The following is an 18,900-nucleotide window of genomic DNA, read 5'->3' on the forward strand; positions in this document are numbered from 1 at the left end:
TAAAAGAACAGAGAAGACAGGAGAGAGGAGAGGAGAGGCAACCAGGCTAGCAAGTGTCCTCACAGCATCCCTCAAGCATGGCATGAAGGCCTACAGGTTTTAGCAAGCATTCAATTAGCTATAATGTCTGGGCCAAAGGCAAGGTAGTCGTGCATGGGTAACTCAGAGTTGCTTTCACTACGTCACTACTACAACTAAATCGACCCGTTCTAGGTGACATGCACAAGTGTATGAGGCGATAGCTACAGTTACCTTAGCCTCCAGAAGGATTAGCCACAGGTGGAGTGGGACCCCTGTCACAGCATCTTCCTGTGTTTCCTTGGGAACTGTATCTATGGCAACAGCTTTCCGTGTCCTGAAATACACCTGGTACTGGCTGACTAATGCATTTCCCAAGATCTGAATAGATGTCACAGAGATTTCTTATGCTATTTATTAGTCTTCCATGAAGAACCCTGGTTTAAATCAAACAGTGAGATATAGTGGGTGAGATGAATGGAGGATTTTCAAAGTAGCAGCCCCCAAAATCTGGCTTCAATCTCCTGACACTGCATAGGACTTGTGTGACCAGTGTTTATTATGGTCTGAATGCACAAAGGCTACAGACTGGTCAAGCTGACATAAAAAAAAACAAAAAAAAAACAGCAAGCACTATAGATATTAACAGTTCTGTCAAAAACAAAGTTGCTTTGAAATTGTCCCTGAAATTGTACGCCTACCACTAGAAAGTCTATTTTGCAAACTTTCATTCCGTATGATCTACCCTGGATGATTTGGCTCATGTGGGGACAATCAACAAACGTCATGCCTAAAAATGTTTTATTGCCTTCAGCAAGTCCTGTTAGCACCGCAGGATTTTATGACATTCAAACAAAAACATTTTAGCAGTGAGCACGTTAGCATGCTGATGTTAGCAGTTAGCACAAAGTTCCACTGTGCCACCAAATGAATGAATAGATGTGTTTTGGGTCTGAGAAGTGAAGTCAAGGTGGAAGTGACTTACAGTTGTTGCTGCTGTATTGCAATGTGTACTGTCCTCAAGTTCTCAGTCAGATCCATTTCTCACTTGTTACATCTGGTTTAGATGGCAACGATCAAATTTGAAACTTGAGGCTTCAAAACAGCAGTGTTGAAGCCAATGGGTTACATAACAGTGGCTACATCTATTACATACAGTTTATGTGTGCCACAAGAGCAGTGTCACAGAATCTAAACCATTGCTGTAGATCCTCAGCTCTCCTCTCTTGTTGTACATTTGTGTGACCTACGTATATCTCACTAAGTCTAAGTAACAGTACACCAGCTATGTGTGAAGAAGTTTGCAATTAGTTAAGTATAAAATGACTGAAAACATTCAAGACCTAACATAAAACATAGGCTGCTGACACCATTGAATAACATCCTAGTAAACAAACAGTCTCTTAAAAAAAAAACTACGGTCTCAGAACACTATACTGATGAAACCTGAGCATCCTGCACTACCAACAATCAGAGGATAAAGCTCCAAATCAATCATGTTGCCCCGCAGTGTGAACGCACAGTAAAATTCAACAGTATCACTGTAGCATGCATAAATTACAACTGGAACCAAATCATTAGCATCTCCCAGTCGTCTTCAATAACCAGCCTGTCTGCAGCTAGCCACCATAACAGAAAGTACAATGCACTGACATGTTTGCTGACACAGCAACAATTCAGTGACACACCGGCCACATCACAACCCTTAATGTGCCTCTCTCTCTTTCACTTTTTCCTTCTCTCTCTCTCTCCAGTCAAATGTCAGCCAGTGAATGCCAACTCTATTAATATTTCAGAACCAATTAAATAAAAGCACACATCATGCATGTTTAATGTTGGACTGCTGAGAGAGCCAAATTTGCCCTTCAATCCTCTACAGGTAGACCAGGCTAGTGATAGATAGCCTAGCATACAAATGCTGTGTTTACTGTTTTAACAAATTATTTCCTCTCTGCCTCTCTGTGCTATACTGGCAGTGGGCCCGACATAGACAGGCCCACAACATATTTTATGTCCCAGCTCAGCAGGCTCGAGACAGTCTGACGAGGTAAGCACTGCAACCCAGTGACAGTGCAGATATATATGTTAGGTTGTAATCTAACATAGACTGGAGGCTGTCTGAACCTCTAGAAGAGGATCTGTGGAAGTATTGCTCTATATCTGCAACATCGGTGGCCTGCCAGAAACTGAAACAATTTTGTACTGTTTGTTGTCACATTGCATTAGCTACTCTGTAACATGGGTTTCCATAAAAAATGTAATAAATATTACATATTTATGCTGTTAACAGCCATAAAAGGACCCTGATGCAGTTAGAAGCTCTGTAAACCAGACGACCATGCAGATCTATACTGTGGTTTATTCTAGTGTTTCCTAACGGCGCCTCCCTCAGCCCTTCCATTAGTTCCCTTTCAGATTCTGGTAAGGAGCATTTTGCAGGGCTGTGTCCAGCTCCCCTGGTAAACACTGGGCATATAGAGAAGTAAACATAAAGCACTGCAGAGAAAGCAAAGCACCTGGTTAAGCAAACTGAGAATCCCAGAAGGCAAAGACAGAAAATTAGGACTTCTAAGAACGGGGGCTGGGTGGGCTGTGTGTTCTTAGCTATGCAGCACAGTTTAATATTTCATGTTGTGATTTACAGCAGCAATAATCAATATGACAATGACAGTCTATCAAATAACTATGAAGGATGTTAAGGAATTAACCACAATTTTAAACTGGACTCTGACTTTCCTCAGCAGATGCAGACACTTTTAGCATCGTTTGGCTTATTGCTTTGGTTTTACGGCCAAACAGCTGACTGTTTTTGTTTACTCAGCTGGCAGCTGTTTTCAGTGCAGACAACCAATGTAACAGCAGATAGACAAAGGTAGTGACTAGCTGGTGAACACAGATGACAAATTGTAAGATGATGAGCTATTTTTACCTCAGGAACTGGTGGAAGAAAAAATGGGCTAAGATGAAAGTGGTCGGCAAGAGACTAGACACACAACTATAAATGAAAGGTAACGTTGCAAAGGCTGGAACTTAGGATATACATTATGCACTGCATCTGATCCAATGTGTATTTTACATCATTATTATTTTTACTTGATTGCAGAATGTGCAATACATAGATGGTGGTCATGAGCCATGAATGATCCACCTGTCTTAATATCAGAGACTGTCCATGGAAGGGTCCTAATATTTTTTTCTTGGAATTATTTGATTTTTTTGATTAATGCTTTCTGTATTCAACATAGTCACAGCATTTTATGATACCTGTTCTATGTCCCTTTGCATTAAAATATATAAAGCAATGAATATTTTTATGGAGTCTTTAGAAAAACAAAGAACGTTTGTCGGGGGTTTCGGGTGGCTGAGCTTGGGCCACTGCAGTAATGATGCAGGTCTGTAAACGGAGCTCACGCTGTACCAGCTGAGCTACCACAGCTCCCCTTAAATTATTATGTCATTTATATAACCTATGTGGCTGAAAATGATAATAAACATAGGCACATCCAGTGCAAGAGAGGCTGTTGTTTTCAGACGACAGATTCAAGTCCTAATAAAATGAACATTCCTGATTAAGTTACCTTGTCAGCATATAAAATGTAACTTTTGCTAGACAGCTGGACATGTTACAAGTGCAACAGTAGACAGTGAGCCATCATGTGGACAGTCACATATAATAGCTTTAAATGTGTAAATGACTATAAGCTACTCAATACCTAACAGCCAGGTCAAGCTAGTTACACTCTGTTTCATTAAACATAAAAAAAAATAAATAAAAAAATGAGTCATCCACACTGAGTCCAAGTCCATCAAGGCAGAAATAGGTTTTTCTCTCAAAGTGGACCAAACAGTAGCTGCTTAGTCTGATGAATGCCTCCAATGAAGCAAATGTCACTCAAACATTACAGTAAGCTGAGTGGAGAGTCTTACACAGTCTTAATTTCTATTACTGCATCAGTCAGAGGGAAAAGAGATTGTTTTGGGAGGAGTGCACTGGCTGACTGACAGGCTGATTACCATCCAGCAACAAATCTTGTGCTGTCTCTGTCTGTCTGCCTGTAATTCTCTCTTTACTCCATCTCTTGCCGCTCCCTGGTTCTCTCCGTCTTTACTTCCTTCCTAATTATCTGCATTAGCTTAATGACTAAGAGCCACTAAGGTCTCTGAATGGACTATGTGTGTCTTACTGTTTGTGTGTTTTAGAAAGACAAAATGACTTTACTGTTCCACCTCATTCAGTCTCTGCAGTAGATATAAATTATACACTGCAGTGTGAAGTGCACTTACCCTCTGATCAACTTCAACTACATCACAGATTTGTCCATACGGATAACAATAAGTCCTGGTATTCCGATTATTAAGTCTGAATATGCCGTCAGTAAGTTGTACCGTTTGCTGGTAATCAGTTTGAATTGAATTCAGTCATATCTTGATTTGTCTCACAGCATCACACACTACTGGCTCTTTGGCCAATGCTGCCTCCTGCAGTTTACAAACTACAACTACATTTAAACTCAGGGCTGGATAAAATGCTGCAAGTTCAACCTTTAAATAAAGTATCAGGAATAAAGAAATCATATAGTGATGCTGCAATTGCAAACAGGTCTATTACTTGTGTAATTACCCACATCACATCCATGACAAACTGTGTGTGCAAAAAGACACAAGAAGTCACACAAATCACATAAACATCAACAAACACAGCACTCACATGCTCTGCATTGAACATGAACCAGAAGGAACAGAGCATGAATGCACTGTTTTGGTTCTGGACTCAAGAGATGAATGCAACACAGACATCATGATGACGTAGATTCAAATTTAATTTTACAAATAAGTGGCCATGCTCTCCTACAGGTCCTACATGTAGCATTGTTGAAAATGTCAGCTTCCTTTGCATCATCATCATTAATTATGTTCGATATAATTATATGAGATATATTTACAATAAATAAAGGACAAATTTTGATTGGTATTGGTATCATTTTCTAAAGTCAAACCATTGCATTTCTGAAGAGAGGATATTAAAGTTGTCCCATGCCTTCATGCTGCTCCCCTCCAGTTATGTCTTGTTTTTCTAAAAATATAAAAATCTTCGGAGCTATTTTTCCTTTAGTTTTCATTCCTTCTGCCATCTGCCACTGAGACCTCTGGCACTTTAGCTTCAACTGCACAGAGTAAGAGTGTCCCATTAAGTTTGGTTTATTAACATTTTATTGATGTTAAAATGCTACATGGAGCACCTTAAAATGCTTCTGTGCCGTGTTAAGGCAACAACATTTTACTAATTCCTTGGGTAATCCGTACACGTGTCTCACAAATAAACGTGGAACTGCATGCTCATATATGGATCAGCCACAACATTAAAACCAAGACTGATCATCTCGTTACAGTTCAATGTTCTGCTGGGAAACAGTGTCCTGGCATTCTTGTGGGTGTTGCTTTGACACGTAGCACCAGCATTAGGACAATGCAACACTGCAAAAACTGCTCAGGAGTAGCTCAAGGAACACAATGAAGATCCCAAGATGTTGACATGGCCTCCAAACTCCTCAGATCCCAATCTGATGGAGCTCCTGCAAGATGCATCAGAACAAGCACGATCCACCAAGGCTCTTAAAGTCCAACCCACAGGATCTGCTGCTAACATCCAGATGTCAGACACCACAGGACTGATTCCCTGTGTCCCAGGTGGGCGGTTTTAATGTTGTGGATGATCTCTGTATAATTCGAACTTCAGAGACGAAAAACATCGGAAAACACAAATGAATGATGCTAGGAACGCATGCAACTGGCTCAGAGGCAAGATTACCTGGTAATAGGAGTGGCTTTGTGAATAGAGGGAGGAGAAATGCGGGGCTGGGACTTCGTTCAGCCTCTCTCCCTCTGGGTGAGGCCACCCCTCGTCATCAAAGGGAGCCTCAGGTGATTCTACCTACAATGTACAGACAGTGCTCAAACATGGTGCAGCGCACACGCACACGCACACACACACACACACACACACACACACACACACACACACACACACACACACACACACACACACACACACACACACACACACACACTGTAGGCGCACCACAGTCTGATTATTGCACAGGTGGCTACCCGATTGTCACGTAGTCATCTGTAATGTATTTCTTTCTTAAGAGCACCAGTTGGGTCACAGCAAAGGAGAAGATGCAATTGTGTAAGAAAACCCACAAAGTACATATGAGCACATCTGTGACCAATGGAAATAGCCATCTGAATATAACAGAAACTCACAGATCATCAATGACAGTTGAAAATTAAAAATATATATATATATATATTATACTGAGATGAACAATAGCTGGAATATTTTTAAAAACATATACACAGGTGACAGATTAAAGGAAAAAAACAATAAAAAGTGTCCTATTAAGGCTTCTAAGTGCTGTCAGAATAGCTTTAATATTCTTTGGTATAGTTTCTCTAAGCCTCTGGAACTCTGCTGGGGGAAAAACACATAAGATATTCTCTGATCTGGAATTTTCATGCTGTTGGTGGAGAGCACTGTCCCATATGCTGGTCCAAAACCTCAAATACACTAAAATCTGGTGACTGTAATGGCAATAGCAATGATTCACATGATTTTCACAAACATCAAACCATTCAGTGATCCCCATGTAATCTGTCAATGGTGGAATTGTCATCCGGGATGTTTAATCATAAAGGTTACCACTCAGTGCAACTTTATATGAAATTGCATTGACTCTTCACTCCAGAGGGACGCGTGAACCCAAATCATGCCAGCAGTATGCCCCCACAGCATAACAGAGCCACTGAATCCCCTCACTGTAGGGGTCAAGAGTTCAGATCTTTCTTTTAATCTGTCACCCGTCTGTACGTAACATCGCCACACGAAGCAATATATTGTGTGCACGGATTATTTATACAATGAAGTACCGCACAAATAAATCTTCAGATAAATCACAGAGCGACAGAGAGAGAGAGAGAGAGGATGGTCAAGTGCTCACAAGGGCGTTTGTGTCTGTGTGTGTGAGCGAGCGAGTGTAAAAGAATAAGAAAGAGAGAGAGCAGAGAGAGAGAGAGAGAGAGAGAGAAGGGAACATGTACATGGGGAGAGCAAGATGGCAGGTCCATCTGTCATACAGAAGCAAGCCAGATCCAGCACCTGTGGTCACACACACATATTCACATAAACACATTTGGAAAAGACGAGTTCTCAAAATAAACCAAATACACCAACAGCATCCCACACACTGACCACATGCTCAGGGGTTAGTCATCACAGATTGTATGCAGACAGACAGGTGATGAGCTGCTGGAACAGACCAGTATGTAGAATGATGATGAGAATGATGACAATGATATTGTGCTGTGGTCAAGGGCCAAAATATCAAGACATCTGAGCATTTCAATAAAGCTAGTGGACATTAGCATCCACCAGCGTAAGAGGTGATCATAAGTGAAAGAAGCTGAGTCCAGATAGCATGCAACAAGAACTACAAGCCAGAAATACATCTACACTGGTATGCAGTATTTTACCCTTTATATTGGCTTATGGATAAATAGTTAAAAGGACTTGCTAATCATTCAGTCATTAAATGGTACAATGACACAGTCACATCAAGAAACACACCAATATGCGTCCTCAATGTGAGCACAAGCCCCTCTGTGATTGTAACAGTGAAATGCTGTTGACATGAAGACATGGAGGAGTGATATCCAGCCACAAGGTGGAGCTACACAACAACTTTCCCTTCACCACACTGCCAAAAGTGAACCGCTGAGGCTTTGTCCGAAGCTTTCCCAGCGGACAAACTTTGAACCCGTGGTGACCGACAAGTGAGTCAGTGCAGAGAAGCACAAATGACAGTTTGTAATGACTTACACACCACTAATACAGACACTCCTCAGCTCTGACTGCCATCAGCGAGCTGAGGGCTGTCGCAACTTACACACACAGACGCACACACTGCTGCTGACAACGTAAGGGCTGATTTATTAAAATAATACCCTAACTGATAATCATGCATGACATGAGAGGATGATGATACGATGAAACTGGAAATGACAGAGGAAAATGAGAGGAAATGTGAAAAGCAGAGGAAGGAGGCAGTTTCAAAATCACAGCTTATAGCTTGAAAAAAAACTGAGCAATTGCTTGTGAAAATATCTGAGAAACCAGCGGAAAAGCTCTAGGTTATTTGCTCTTTGATTACCTTTTTTTATAAACATGAAATTTAATATGGTAGGAAGCTATTTGTCATCCTTAATTTGCATATTCTTATGTCATTTAAATGAATTATGGGTTCACTTTTGTTGCTTAAAAAACACCATAAATGATCATTTACCAGACACTGGTAAACCCTGCAATTTAAGGAACAAAACATTTAACAGAGGATAACATACAAATTATGGAGCATAATGCCGTGCGTGTGCGTGTGAATGAGTGTACATGTGTGGCTGGGAAACTGATGTGCGTGATGGAGAATAAATGCAAGTGTGTGCGGTCTGGGCTGTGTGACTACAGTGATGTAAGCACTAATCTGCAGACAGATACAGTCCAATCAACCAAAATAAAGAGATTACCCGGCTACGCTGTGCGATTATGAGTGTGTGTGAGAGCGATAGAGAGGAAAAAGAAAGAGAGACAAAGAGGGAGAGAGCCAGACAGACATAGACTGAGTGCAGAACAGAGATAGTAATGGGCCTCATTACTAAAAAATGGGACAAGCATTCGACTGAATCCCCAGCATGCAGAGTTCTGCAAAAGTATTCTCCTGGTACAAAGAAAGGCTCTGTGTATGGAAGCAAATTTAGCCCAGTATCCTTGACTTCTAAGTTCCCTCAAAAGACAGCTCTTACTCAGAATCCACTGGAAAAGTGCCTCTGCCCTGCTGGTGCCACCTTGACCAACACCATGTACATTAATGAGTTTCAAAAATTCAGGACACTTAACTACACAGTGACAACATATCTGATCAGTGCTAAGGCCTGAAAGTCTTTTACGTCAAATTAGTCATCTTCTGAAGGACCATGACAAGCAAGCTTAATTTAGGCTTGACTGCAATTAATGTGTGTAATTTCTACCTCAAAGCATTCAGTTAAAAACAGAAAATAACCAACGCTGCAGCACGAGACTATAGATGTGATCACTTTATTAACATTAATCACACCTAAACCATTCCCTAACCTTTAACCAGGGCTTTCCATGCCTTAAGGTAACCACATCCAAGGCTCAGGATGCAAAACCCAATCTGGGGCCTGTTCCGTAAGTGGGGATTAAAGCCTGTCAACTGACTTAGATGAGCCAAACAAATTAATCAGGTTAATTCAAGTTCACCCAATCAGGCTAATTTTGTACGGGTTCAAATAGTTGAAGTAACTGCATGCGTACACTATTCTTAATCATAAGAGGTCTAACACAGATGAGTTCTATCCGCCACCTCAAATTTCAGTGGTACAGCAGTGAGACTATTAGAAACATATCAGGATTACAAACATCTAATAATGAAAATAAGGTGATACAGTTGCCTAGAAACAAAACAAAACCAAATAGAAAAGTTGGCAACAAATGGCTGATCAAATAGATGCAAGTAGTAACTAAGTTAATAAAACTAAAACTAAACACAATTTGATGCAACCTATGTTGATAGTGAATAACAAAGGGAGCTAGGGGAAGTCTGGCTCCCATTTGTAGGACATGAGCTCTCCTGAAAATATAATTTGTCCATTTTTTGGGATCGAGTTGACAATATGCAAATGATTTTTCCTATTTCTATCACTCATATTCTTACATAGCAGAATAAAGATAAATCAGTTAAAAAAAAATTGTATCTATCATTTCTGATACTGAAAAATGAGCTCTTTATAAAGTATGGTAAAGTTTGCCCCAAGATTACATCTTGGGTGTAATACATTAACAGGGTTCTCGCCAGCGCATTTCAGCAGAACGGGCCGTTACGCTGTCAGTTTAAAAGATTACGCTGTGATTAGGGCCGCTACGCTGTTATTTTGACAGATAACGCTATGTGCGTTTGTTTTTATCGACTGGGTGCCTATCTAGGTTAATTTATGTCTTCCCACCTCAGCCGTACTTTCCTGTCGATTGACCCGTTCCCGCCTAAAATTAAGAGTCGCTTCCAATCTCGGGGTTACAATTAGCATGTCTCGGTTGTTTCCATGATGCCATGTATGGTGAATAGTGACCTAAATCACGAGCATTTGGAGCATCTGCGTGACGCTCATGGGCTGACATCTGGGCTGGCCACTCGCGAGATTTAATGAAGGCTATTGCGCATGCGCGTGCGTGCTGTAAAAAAATCCTGGTGAGAACCCTGATTAATACATTTGAACAGTCAGTAATAACAGAAAATGTGTAAGTTAAAAAACATCCCAAACCAAACTATAACACTACTTCCATGGCAGCTCCCTCATCCACCACATCATCAATAAAAGGAAACACCACGACAAAGACCAACAAATGGGTTCATTTCCTTTGTTACAGACCTATACTTAATTCATTATGACTACATAAACATTTATTAATTAACCACATCCAGATTTACTTTTTTGATATTGTTTTGCAATGTATTAACAAATAGCCTACATTATTTAAAAATGTAAATAGAGGTTAGAAGGGTATGGCTTTAGATACGACAGGTCTCATTAATCCTGCCTAATGTTTTGTGTTTTCTTGATGTTGTACTGTTCAGTATTTATGTACCTATTATCGCTCTATTGAGGTAATGTAGACTGAGACTTTTTTGTAGCATTGGACTAAAGTTTTGACATCACATACCATATAATTGAACATACATGCAAGTCAACATCTTATTATTTATTACTGTGCATTTTTTATTATTTATTTCTGATGATTTTCTGCAAAACAAATAAAACAATATGACAGCATGCAAGCGAGTCAGTGGTAAAATCTTGGCTTTCTTGTCAGGTTCTTGTTACAGGAACTGTGGTTACTCAGGCCTGTCTTCTTGTTGGGGAGTTCTTCACCATAAGTTGCTAAAACCACTGACCTTGAACTATATCAAATTTGCTCCATGGAATTAAATTACCCAACAATAAATTAGACTAATAAGGCCGGCTCATTTGGTAAAGTTGTGCTACGGAACAGGCCCCTAATGATAAATCTTTGTATGCCAAGCATCCACCTCGTCGTCACTTCCATACAAGAATGCAGCCCCTTGTTCCTGAAAACTGTTCTCACCAAACCTCCCACTAATCCAGGCAGCAATTGCAATTCCTTCAGACAGTCATTGAAAAACAAATTAGTAATGTACAAGTTATTCAGTTCTTCCTATATTATTTAAGAGGGGTTTTCAATATTCATGCTTTGTAAACAGCAGAAAAACTGGGCTATCATTTCAATTATCATCAAGTGACAGTGTGCTTTCTATTATGTATGAATACACACCATCAGTCAAAAGTCTGGACACACCTTCCCATTTAATGTTTTTTCTTTATTTCCATGACTATTTGCATTGTAGAATCCCATCGAAGGCATCACAACTTTGAATGAACACATATGGAATTATGTAGTAAACAGAAAGTGTGAAATAAGTCAAAACATGTTCTATATTTTAGATTCTTCAAAATAGCCACCCTTTGTTTTGATTACCGCTTTGCACACTCTTGATATTCTCTCAATGCACTTCATGAGGTAGTCTCCTGAAATAGTTTCCAACAGTCTTGAAGGACTTCCCAGAGACACTGAGCACTTGTTGGCCCCTTTGTCTCTACTCTGTGGTCCATCTCATCCCAAACCATCTGGATTGGGTTTAGGTCCGGTGACTGTGGTGGCCAGGTCATCTGATCCATCACTCTCTTTCTTGGTCAAATAGCCCTTACACAGCCTGGGGGTGTATCATTGTCCTGTCGGAAAATAAATGATGGTCCAGCTAAACGCTAATCAGATGAGATGGCATGCTGTGGTATCCATGCTGGTTCAGTGTGCCTTCAGTTCTGGATTAATCCCCAGCGGTGTCTGTTCCCAACTTAGTCGATTGGTTCTTGCCATAATATGGATTCTAACAGTTGTCAAATAGGGCTGTCAACTGTTTGCCTGGAAAATCCAGACTGACTTTATTTATGTATTAATATAAATTTAAAAAAAGGCAGTCTGGCATTGTGATGATAGGAGACGATTTCAAAAAGGAGGGGCTAACGAATGCAGCTTGAACGAGAAAGAACCAATCAGCATAACACGGATGTGACGCACAAACAAATCGACCTTGAAGTCCATGTAGTCCAAACAACAATGGCATGCAGCCGAGAAAGCGTTGCGGTGAATGATGACTGCCGTTTTTGTCACAAAAATCTGCGAATACATGGGGTACTCTCAAGTACAACACTTATTTTTGAAAAGGCTACGCAACAAAAGACTCCTTCCGAATGATTAGCGGTGTTAGGAATAACTTTGTTAATGTTTGTGTTTGGTTACGGGAGGTGTGCAGGTGTTTTATGGGTAATCCAGGCGCTGAAGATGATGCAGCATTAACTCCCGCCTCCCGTGGTATGATTGGTCGTACCAAACTTTCCCGGGAGGGAAACGCGATTCAATTCGCCCAGTGCCAAACTGATTCTCCTGTATCTCCTAACATGGAGATAGGAGATTACATGGAGATTCAGTTTGGATTTTCCAAGCTAGTAATCTGTGTTACAACCTGACTTCTGCACAGCACAACTGATGGTCTTAAACCCCATTAAGAAAGCAAGAAATTCCACAAATTAACTTTGACAAGACCCACCTGTGAAGTGACAACCACTTCAGGTGATCTCATGAAGCTAACCGAGAGAATGTCAAGAGTGTGTAAAGCAGTAATCAAAGCAATGGGTGGCAGTTTGGGAGAATCTAAAATATAAAACATGTTTTGACTTACTTCACTCTTTTTTGTTTACTACTTATCTCAATTTGTGTTCGTTCATAGTTTTGATGCTTTCAGTGAGACTCTACAATGTAAATAGCCATGAAAATAAAGAAAAACCATTAAGTGAGAAGGTGTGTCCAAACTTTTGACTGGTAGTATACCTCAAAATATATGCACTCAAAAATGATGGATTGGTCCTTTGAGCCAAAACAAAAAAGTGCTTTCATAGGAGAGAAAGAATATCACTCTTCAAATATACAGTACATTTCTCACTAAAGTAATTTTGACACATGGATTGACAGACACAATGGTAATCTCCTTGGTGACCATGATGTAAGAGTAAGCCCTGAGCCATATGTGTGACTCTAAAACAGAGACAGACAGGTAGATGGTGTTAGGCAGCAGATGCGATGTTGAACAGATTGACGGTGTCAGTAAGCCACATATATGTTTGTCTGTATTGTTTGACATGATGACATAGCACTAAATTTGCAGAGATAGACAGCCAGAGTTGGTTACCTGAGCGGGCGTTATGTGTGTGTGAGTGACGTATCCATGAACGTGTTGAATCTGAGACAGCTGCCGCTCCGCCACCTGAACCAGCTCTGCCCCCCGCAGGTCACCGTGGCGAGATCCATCCCTTCCCAATGACCGTTCCCTCTCTCTCTCCATGGTCCCGACGCCCCCTCCGTCTCTCCTCCAGGTCCCTCCGTCCCTCCCCAAGGTCCCTCCCTCCCTCCCCAGGGTCCCTCCATCCCTCCCCAGGGTCCCTCCATCCCTCCCCAGGGTCCCTCCATCCCTTAGCTCTCTTGCTACTCCCATTTGATGCTGAAGGCAGGGGTGATGGTGGAGTTTTGGGGCGCCTGGTGACGCCCCTTCCTCTTCTTGATACCGATACTTCTGTAGCGAGAAGGACGGGGGAGGCGAGGAGGAAAAAGCAGGTGGAAATTAAAAGGAAATGTGTGTGAGGGAAAGCAGAGAGAGAAATACACAGGAAAAAGGGGACAGTAATAGGTGGGAGGATGAGATTGAAGAAGGTTGGCAGGAAGCAGGAAAAAAAAGACAAAGAAAGAAAAAGGTTAGTTTAAGACAAGTTCTGAGGTAGAGCAGATTTAGTAAAGCTGGAAGAGAGGAAAGCATTAGTGCAAAACTGCAACCAGGATAAAAGAGCCCAGTAGAACATGAGTGTGTGTGCGCACATGCATGTGTAATGAGATGTTTTTGTAGTACAGTTTGTGTGTATAAGCACATGAGCCAGTCCAGGTGTACACACAGCATGGAAGTAATTGTTTCCTGAGTTTCCCATATTGTACATACGTGCATGCACAAACACACACAGGACTTCACACAGAAGTTTTTAGGCAAAATAAAGCACAAAACTGAATGAGGACAGCGAGCAGGAGACAAGGCTGCCTCAGGGAATAGCTGTTTCTTTCTCTCCATCTCATCTCTCTATACCTTCATCATGCCCCTTTCCCTTCCACATCTACGACTCTCACTACAAAACGTCTCACTGTTTCGTCTCCCTCATCTCATTCTTCATTCCCATGCATCCTCTCTGCAGCCTTCTTTTTTTAATGTTTTAAAAACGTAGTTGTATTTTCTGCTTTACTGGACAGAGTACAGTGGAGGGAGTCGGTGAAGCTGATGGGGGAGGGATGCCAGGTCCTTAGCCAGTTGTGAATCTATGACATTGTGGCTACATGGCGTGCAGCTCGGCCAGCGGTGCAGCAGGGAGGAAGCCCCTCTATACACTGAAAAAGAAGAGACAATCACTCCTTCCACGATTACACAGACTAAGTGGATCCAGGTAAAATCCCTTATCGCTCATTAAATTTCCTATTTAAACCTAAACAAGCCAGCAAGAGCAGATACTGATAAAAAAAAGAGAAGCAGATGGGTTTTCAAGCTTCGAGGACAAATGAAGCATGCGTTCCCAGATCATATCTACACCAAGATGACAGCAATTACAGCTAATACAGCACCTCAAGTCAAGAACAAATAATCTAAGCAGAATCTAGTTACTCTGTCAATAAATTGCAGGTTTTGAACTCACAGCTTAATTCTTAACCTGGGGTTAAATGAAAGTGAGAGTGTACAGTGCGCTGTGTGGAAAGCCCATTTAGAGGATTTGTAATTCTCACACAGTAGGACCTCTTGGCAGCTTAACAGCACGTCGGCCTCGCTGTGCAACTCTTAGAGAGAGACACAGCAGTTGGGAAGCTTTTACATCATAATTGATGCAACCGCAGAAACGTCAAAACAACTGCAGTACTAACTTTCATGGTAATACCTTTTGAATAATACAATGACTGAATTTCAGAAAGGGGGCACACTTAACAGATCTGGGAAACCAAGCATCACAAGTGGGGAAAAAAGATTCCAATTTGGACATTATTTGTCTCTTGATTGACGTGCTGTCTTTCTTTGTGCAATGTTTGCCTTTTTCACCTTTTACATTTATAAGCAATTGCTTGCATCAGATTGTCATTTTCTGGATTTCTTCGAGGTTCCCTGTAGTTCTACCGTTGCCGGTGAATTTGGACCCACACAAAATAATTTTAGACACAACAATAGAGAGTGACAACAGCCCTATGCCCACTCTATAGAAATCAAAAATGTAATCCAATTTAACTTGAAATATTATACAGTAACACCCTGGCCCCAGTTCCTGTGATGTAACAGTGTCTTGTTGGTTTAATATCAGAAAAAATTCTTGCAGTACCAGATTTAGCTGGTACCTGTCACTGCAATCAGTTTTCCATTTCATAATGCATCACATACTGATCAGGTGAATCAATGGGAAATATGTGACGAAATATTAGTACAAGCTGAGACATTAATGGAATAAAGGAGACTTTCTGAACTCACTGTATGTGCGGTTTGAGTTGAGTCATTATATCATGAGCTGAGACTACAATAAGCAAGTTAAAACTACCACCACTGCCAGACAAACACAGCCCACAGCTTAGAGAAGAGATTCACCTCCCCTGCAGAGAGCCAGACAGTCACACAGTCAGTTCCAATAATATAACATTTGACCTTTTGACCTGTTATCTCTCTAGGTAGCCGACAGTAAGCCAGAGCCGACCTCCCTGGGTCTGTATGTGCATTAAATGGATGAAAAACCTCTTCTCACAATCACATTTTGATGATAAAAACATGATGCAAGTTCACCAATTAGGGTAAATAGGTCACAATTGGCCTTATTGGTAATTTTCTTAAGTCAATACAATGCCCTACTAAACTAGTCTGCCTGTGATTTATCATACAGCTCCCTCTGTGTCTCTTCATCAGTAACTACATAACCCACAGTGTTAATTAAACATTTTTCCCAAGAGATAAATTTAGGAGTTTTGTGCAGTTTAGTGCAGACTGTTTGAAAAATATTATTATTCGTTCTTCTCTTGTTGTGATTTATTCAGTCTCTAACCTGATGTATGCTTGAATTAAAAGACCTAACATTGGGAAATCAAAATGTTTGGTCAATCTGTGATGTTCACTTTTCAATTTTTAAAGCCCTTGAAGGTTTACTTCTACAATATCAACCTGTTAACCCTGTTCTTTTACAATCATCTCACAACAAATCCTGTCCCATCAACGGTGATTTTAAATTTTAAGATTCATCTTTACCAGTGCTGTTAATTTTCTCCTGAAGCTTCCTAAACATGTCCAGTCTTAATGTCTTTTAATGACCCAAGTGTTTGTATTTTTGCAAGGTTTTGATTTTGAATTGATTTCAGTCAGTTTCCTCTTTAACCACGCCTGACGAACGTCAGCGGGGTTACTGCATTCGGTGCGGTATCTGATTGGGTAAGTATGTATGTATGTATGAGGCTATGTCCGTTCCGATATCTCTGCAAGTGCTGAAGTCAGGATAATCAAACTTGGCACTGAAGATCAGTCTAAGGTCCCCTGCTCAGTTGTGGAGTTACAGGTCAGCAGATCAAGTAGGAAGGGAGATACGTACGATGATCAAAATTGATACATATTGCATCATTTGTATAGGGAGGACAGGGTTTTCGCCAGTAGAGGGCGTGGTTCTGCCCTCTACTGAGGGCTCTTCGAGTTTCTTTCTGTTACTGTTCTGCTAATGTGAAACATTACTCAAAAACAGACTAACAGATTTGGGTGAAATTTTCAGGGCAGGTCAGAAATGACACAAAGACCACCTCATTAAATTTTCACAGTGATGCAGCTTATAGTCTGGATCCACGGCTTTGTTAAAGACTTCCCATTGCCAAATATAGCTGCTGGCACGGCATCGCTGTAACCATGACTTGAACACTGTGTCAGTTACCTGCTGATGACCACATGATTGTGACCCTACTACAAAATGACTGTGATTTATCAGCTGGAAATCATACAAGGAACAAACGATTAAACTGTTGATTAAACAATTCCCGCTACATATTTAGGTCTCACAATGTAGCAAACTCCAGCCAGACAATGGTGACGCTCCTGATGTTTCACAAAGTCTTATTTACATTCAGCCATCAGCTTTATCTTGAACACAAATTCACCTTTCTGACCTTCACATCTTTCTTCAGGAAACTCCGTAAGAGCTTGTCATCATTCCAGCTAGGTGCTTCTAAGTTTAGACACGTCCTTTGCTAGACAGCAACAGCGTGGAACCGTTTCCTTTCATCTTTATGTGAATTTCCAGATTTTTCGGCAGCGTCTTCATCATGTCAAGACACCGCTTCTTTGATAAACACTTTCTATGCCACTGGAATTTTCACACAATAAGAGCCCATAACATTAAAAATACGCCTTCAAAATAAAAGCATGGAGGGAACGGTTATTTTAAAAGGGCCAAAACAAAGGTCTGCCAAAATGAACTGATAAAAAAATCTTTATAAGAGTAATTTACACGCAATTCGGTATAGATACAGAATGTGCACATGCATAACACGTGCCTGTGCTCAGCGCAAGGTCATTTTTTATCAAAGATTTCATCCCTCAGAAATGATACGTCAACTGAGCAGCCTTGGCGGAGTACTGCGTTTTGAGCGCTTTTCTTGTTAACGTGTCTACTCTCCCGTATTTTGTCCTCACTGTAGACTCTTCCTGTAGATCTCTTCAGGTATTTCTGGCTCTGGAGCTGCACTGATCTGATCTGGTCTCACCATTCCGTCCAGCGTTTATGTGGTCTTCTTTGTCTGTCTGTTAGTCTCTGCTTTTCTGTCTCGCCTTTACAAAATAGGTGAAGCAGATGGCCGCACTCTGAGCCTGATTCTGCTGGAGGTTTCTTCCTGATAAAAGGAAGTTTATCCTCCCAGTGTCGCCAATAACCTTCTTAAAGGGAACCTTTATATTCCTTGATTTTCTCTTAGTAAGGTAAATGAGTATGAGTATATAATATTGTATGTTGTCAACTTAATATTTATTAGTCAGGTAAACTTGTATTACACATAAAATTGAAGAATTTCAACCTTACTGTTTCAATTAGGCAAATTTGTATAAGAAGTAACACTGTTGGGTGTGCACCTTAATATTTGAGCTTTTTAAGTAAAGCATCACCGTCTTATTTTGCTATTGGAAAGCGTTGTTATTTTGAATGTGCAACATAAATAACAGTGACTTGAGTTTTTACAGAACCACTCGGTGACAGCAAGCAAAAGGACTCACCAGAGCAAGCTCAACAAGCACTAAATCACTAACACTACGTTTGACCCTGCAGCCAACTGTCATCTTGGTCAGCAACAAGATGCAAATTCTATTCTAGAAATCATGTTTTGAGGCGGGGAGTGGGCGGCTGCTTTTCACAGGAGAGCGCCGAATGGTATCAGCTAATTCCTGTGAATTCAAATAGACGTGGCAATGTGTGTGCGCTCCCCCTGCTTCCACTGCTGCATATTTTAACCTCATTTAGACTGGGACTGGGAATAAACACCGCTCAGACAGAATGAACTGATCTGACCCCGTCTCATGACCTTCAGCACATTTCATCTCCTCTCCGCCTCTCGCCACGATCCTTTCATTCATTGTCGTCTTGCTAATTAGT

The 18,900-nt window shown here is 40.9% G+C and overlaps 1 protein-coding gene across 6 annotated transcripts in view; it reads right to left on the bottom strand.

Moving 5' to 3' along the window:
- Window positions 1–18,900, bottom strand: part of dlg1a (discs large MAGUK scaffold protein 1a) — a 136,806-nt gene that overhangs the window by 90,275 nt on the left and 27,631 nt on the right. For 2 of the 6 annotated variants that reach the window (XM_051946971.1, XM_051946966.1), the window contains 2 exons: window positions 13,413–13,793; window positions 5,828–5,950 (listed from right to left, as the gene is read on the bottom strand). The exons of 3 other annotated variants lie outside the window; for them this stretch is intronic. In XM_051946971.1, coding sequence (XP_051802931.1) covers window positions 5,828–5,950; window positions 13,413–13,793 — 504 coding nt within the window. The remainder of the gene's footprint in view (window positions 1–5,827; window positions 5,951–13,412; window positions 13,794–18,900) is intronic. One more of the 6 variants, XM_051946967.1, reaches the window with a different exon arrangement.

Source organism: Acanthochromis polyacanthus, chromosome 4, assembly GCF_021347895.1.
Source record: "Acanthochromis polyacanthus isolate Apoly-LR-REF ecotype Palm Island chromosome 4, KAUST_Apoly_ChrSc, whole genome shotgun sequence".
Classification (NCBI taxonomy): Eukaryota; Metazoa; Chordata; class Actinopteri; family Pomacentridae; genus Acanthochromis; species Acanthochromis polyacanthus.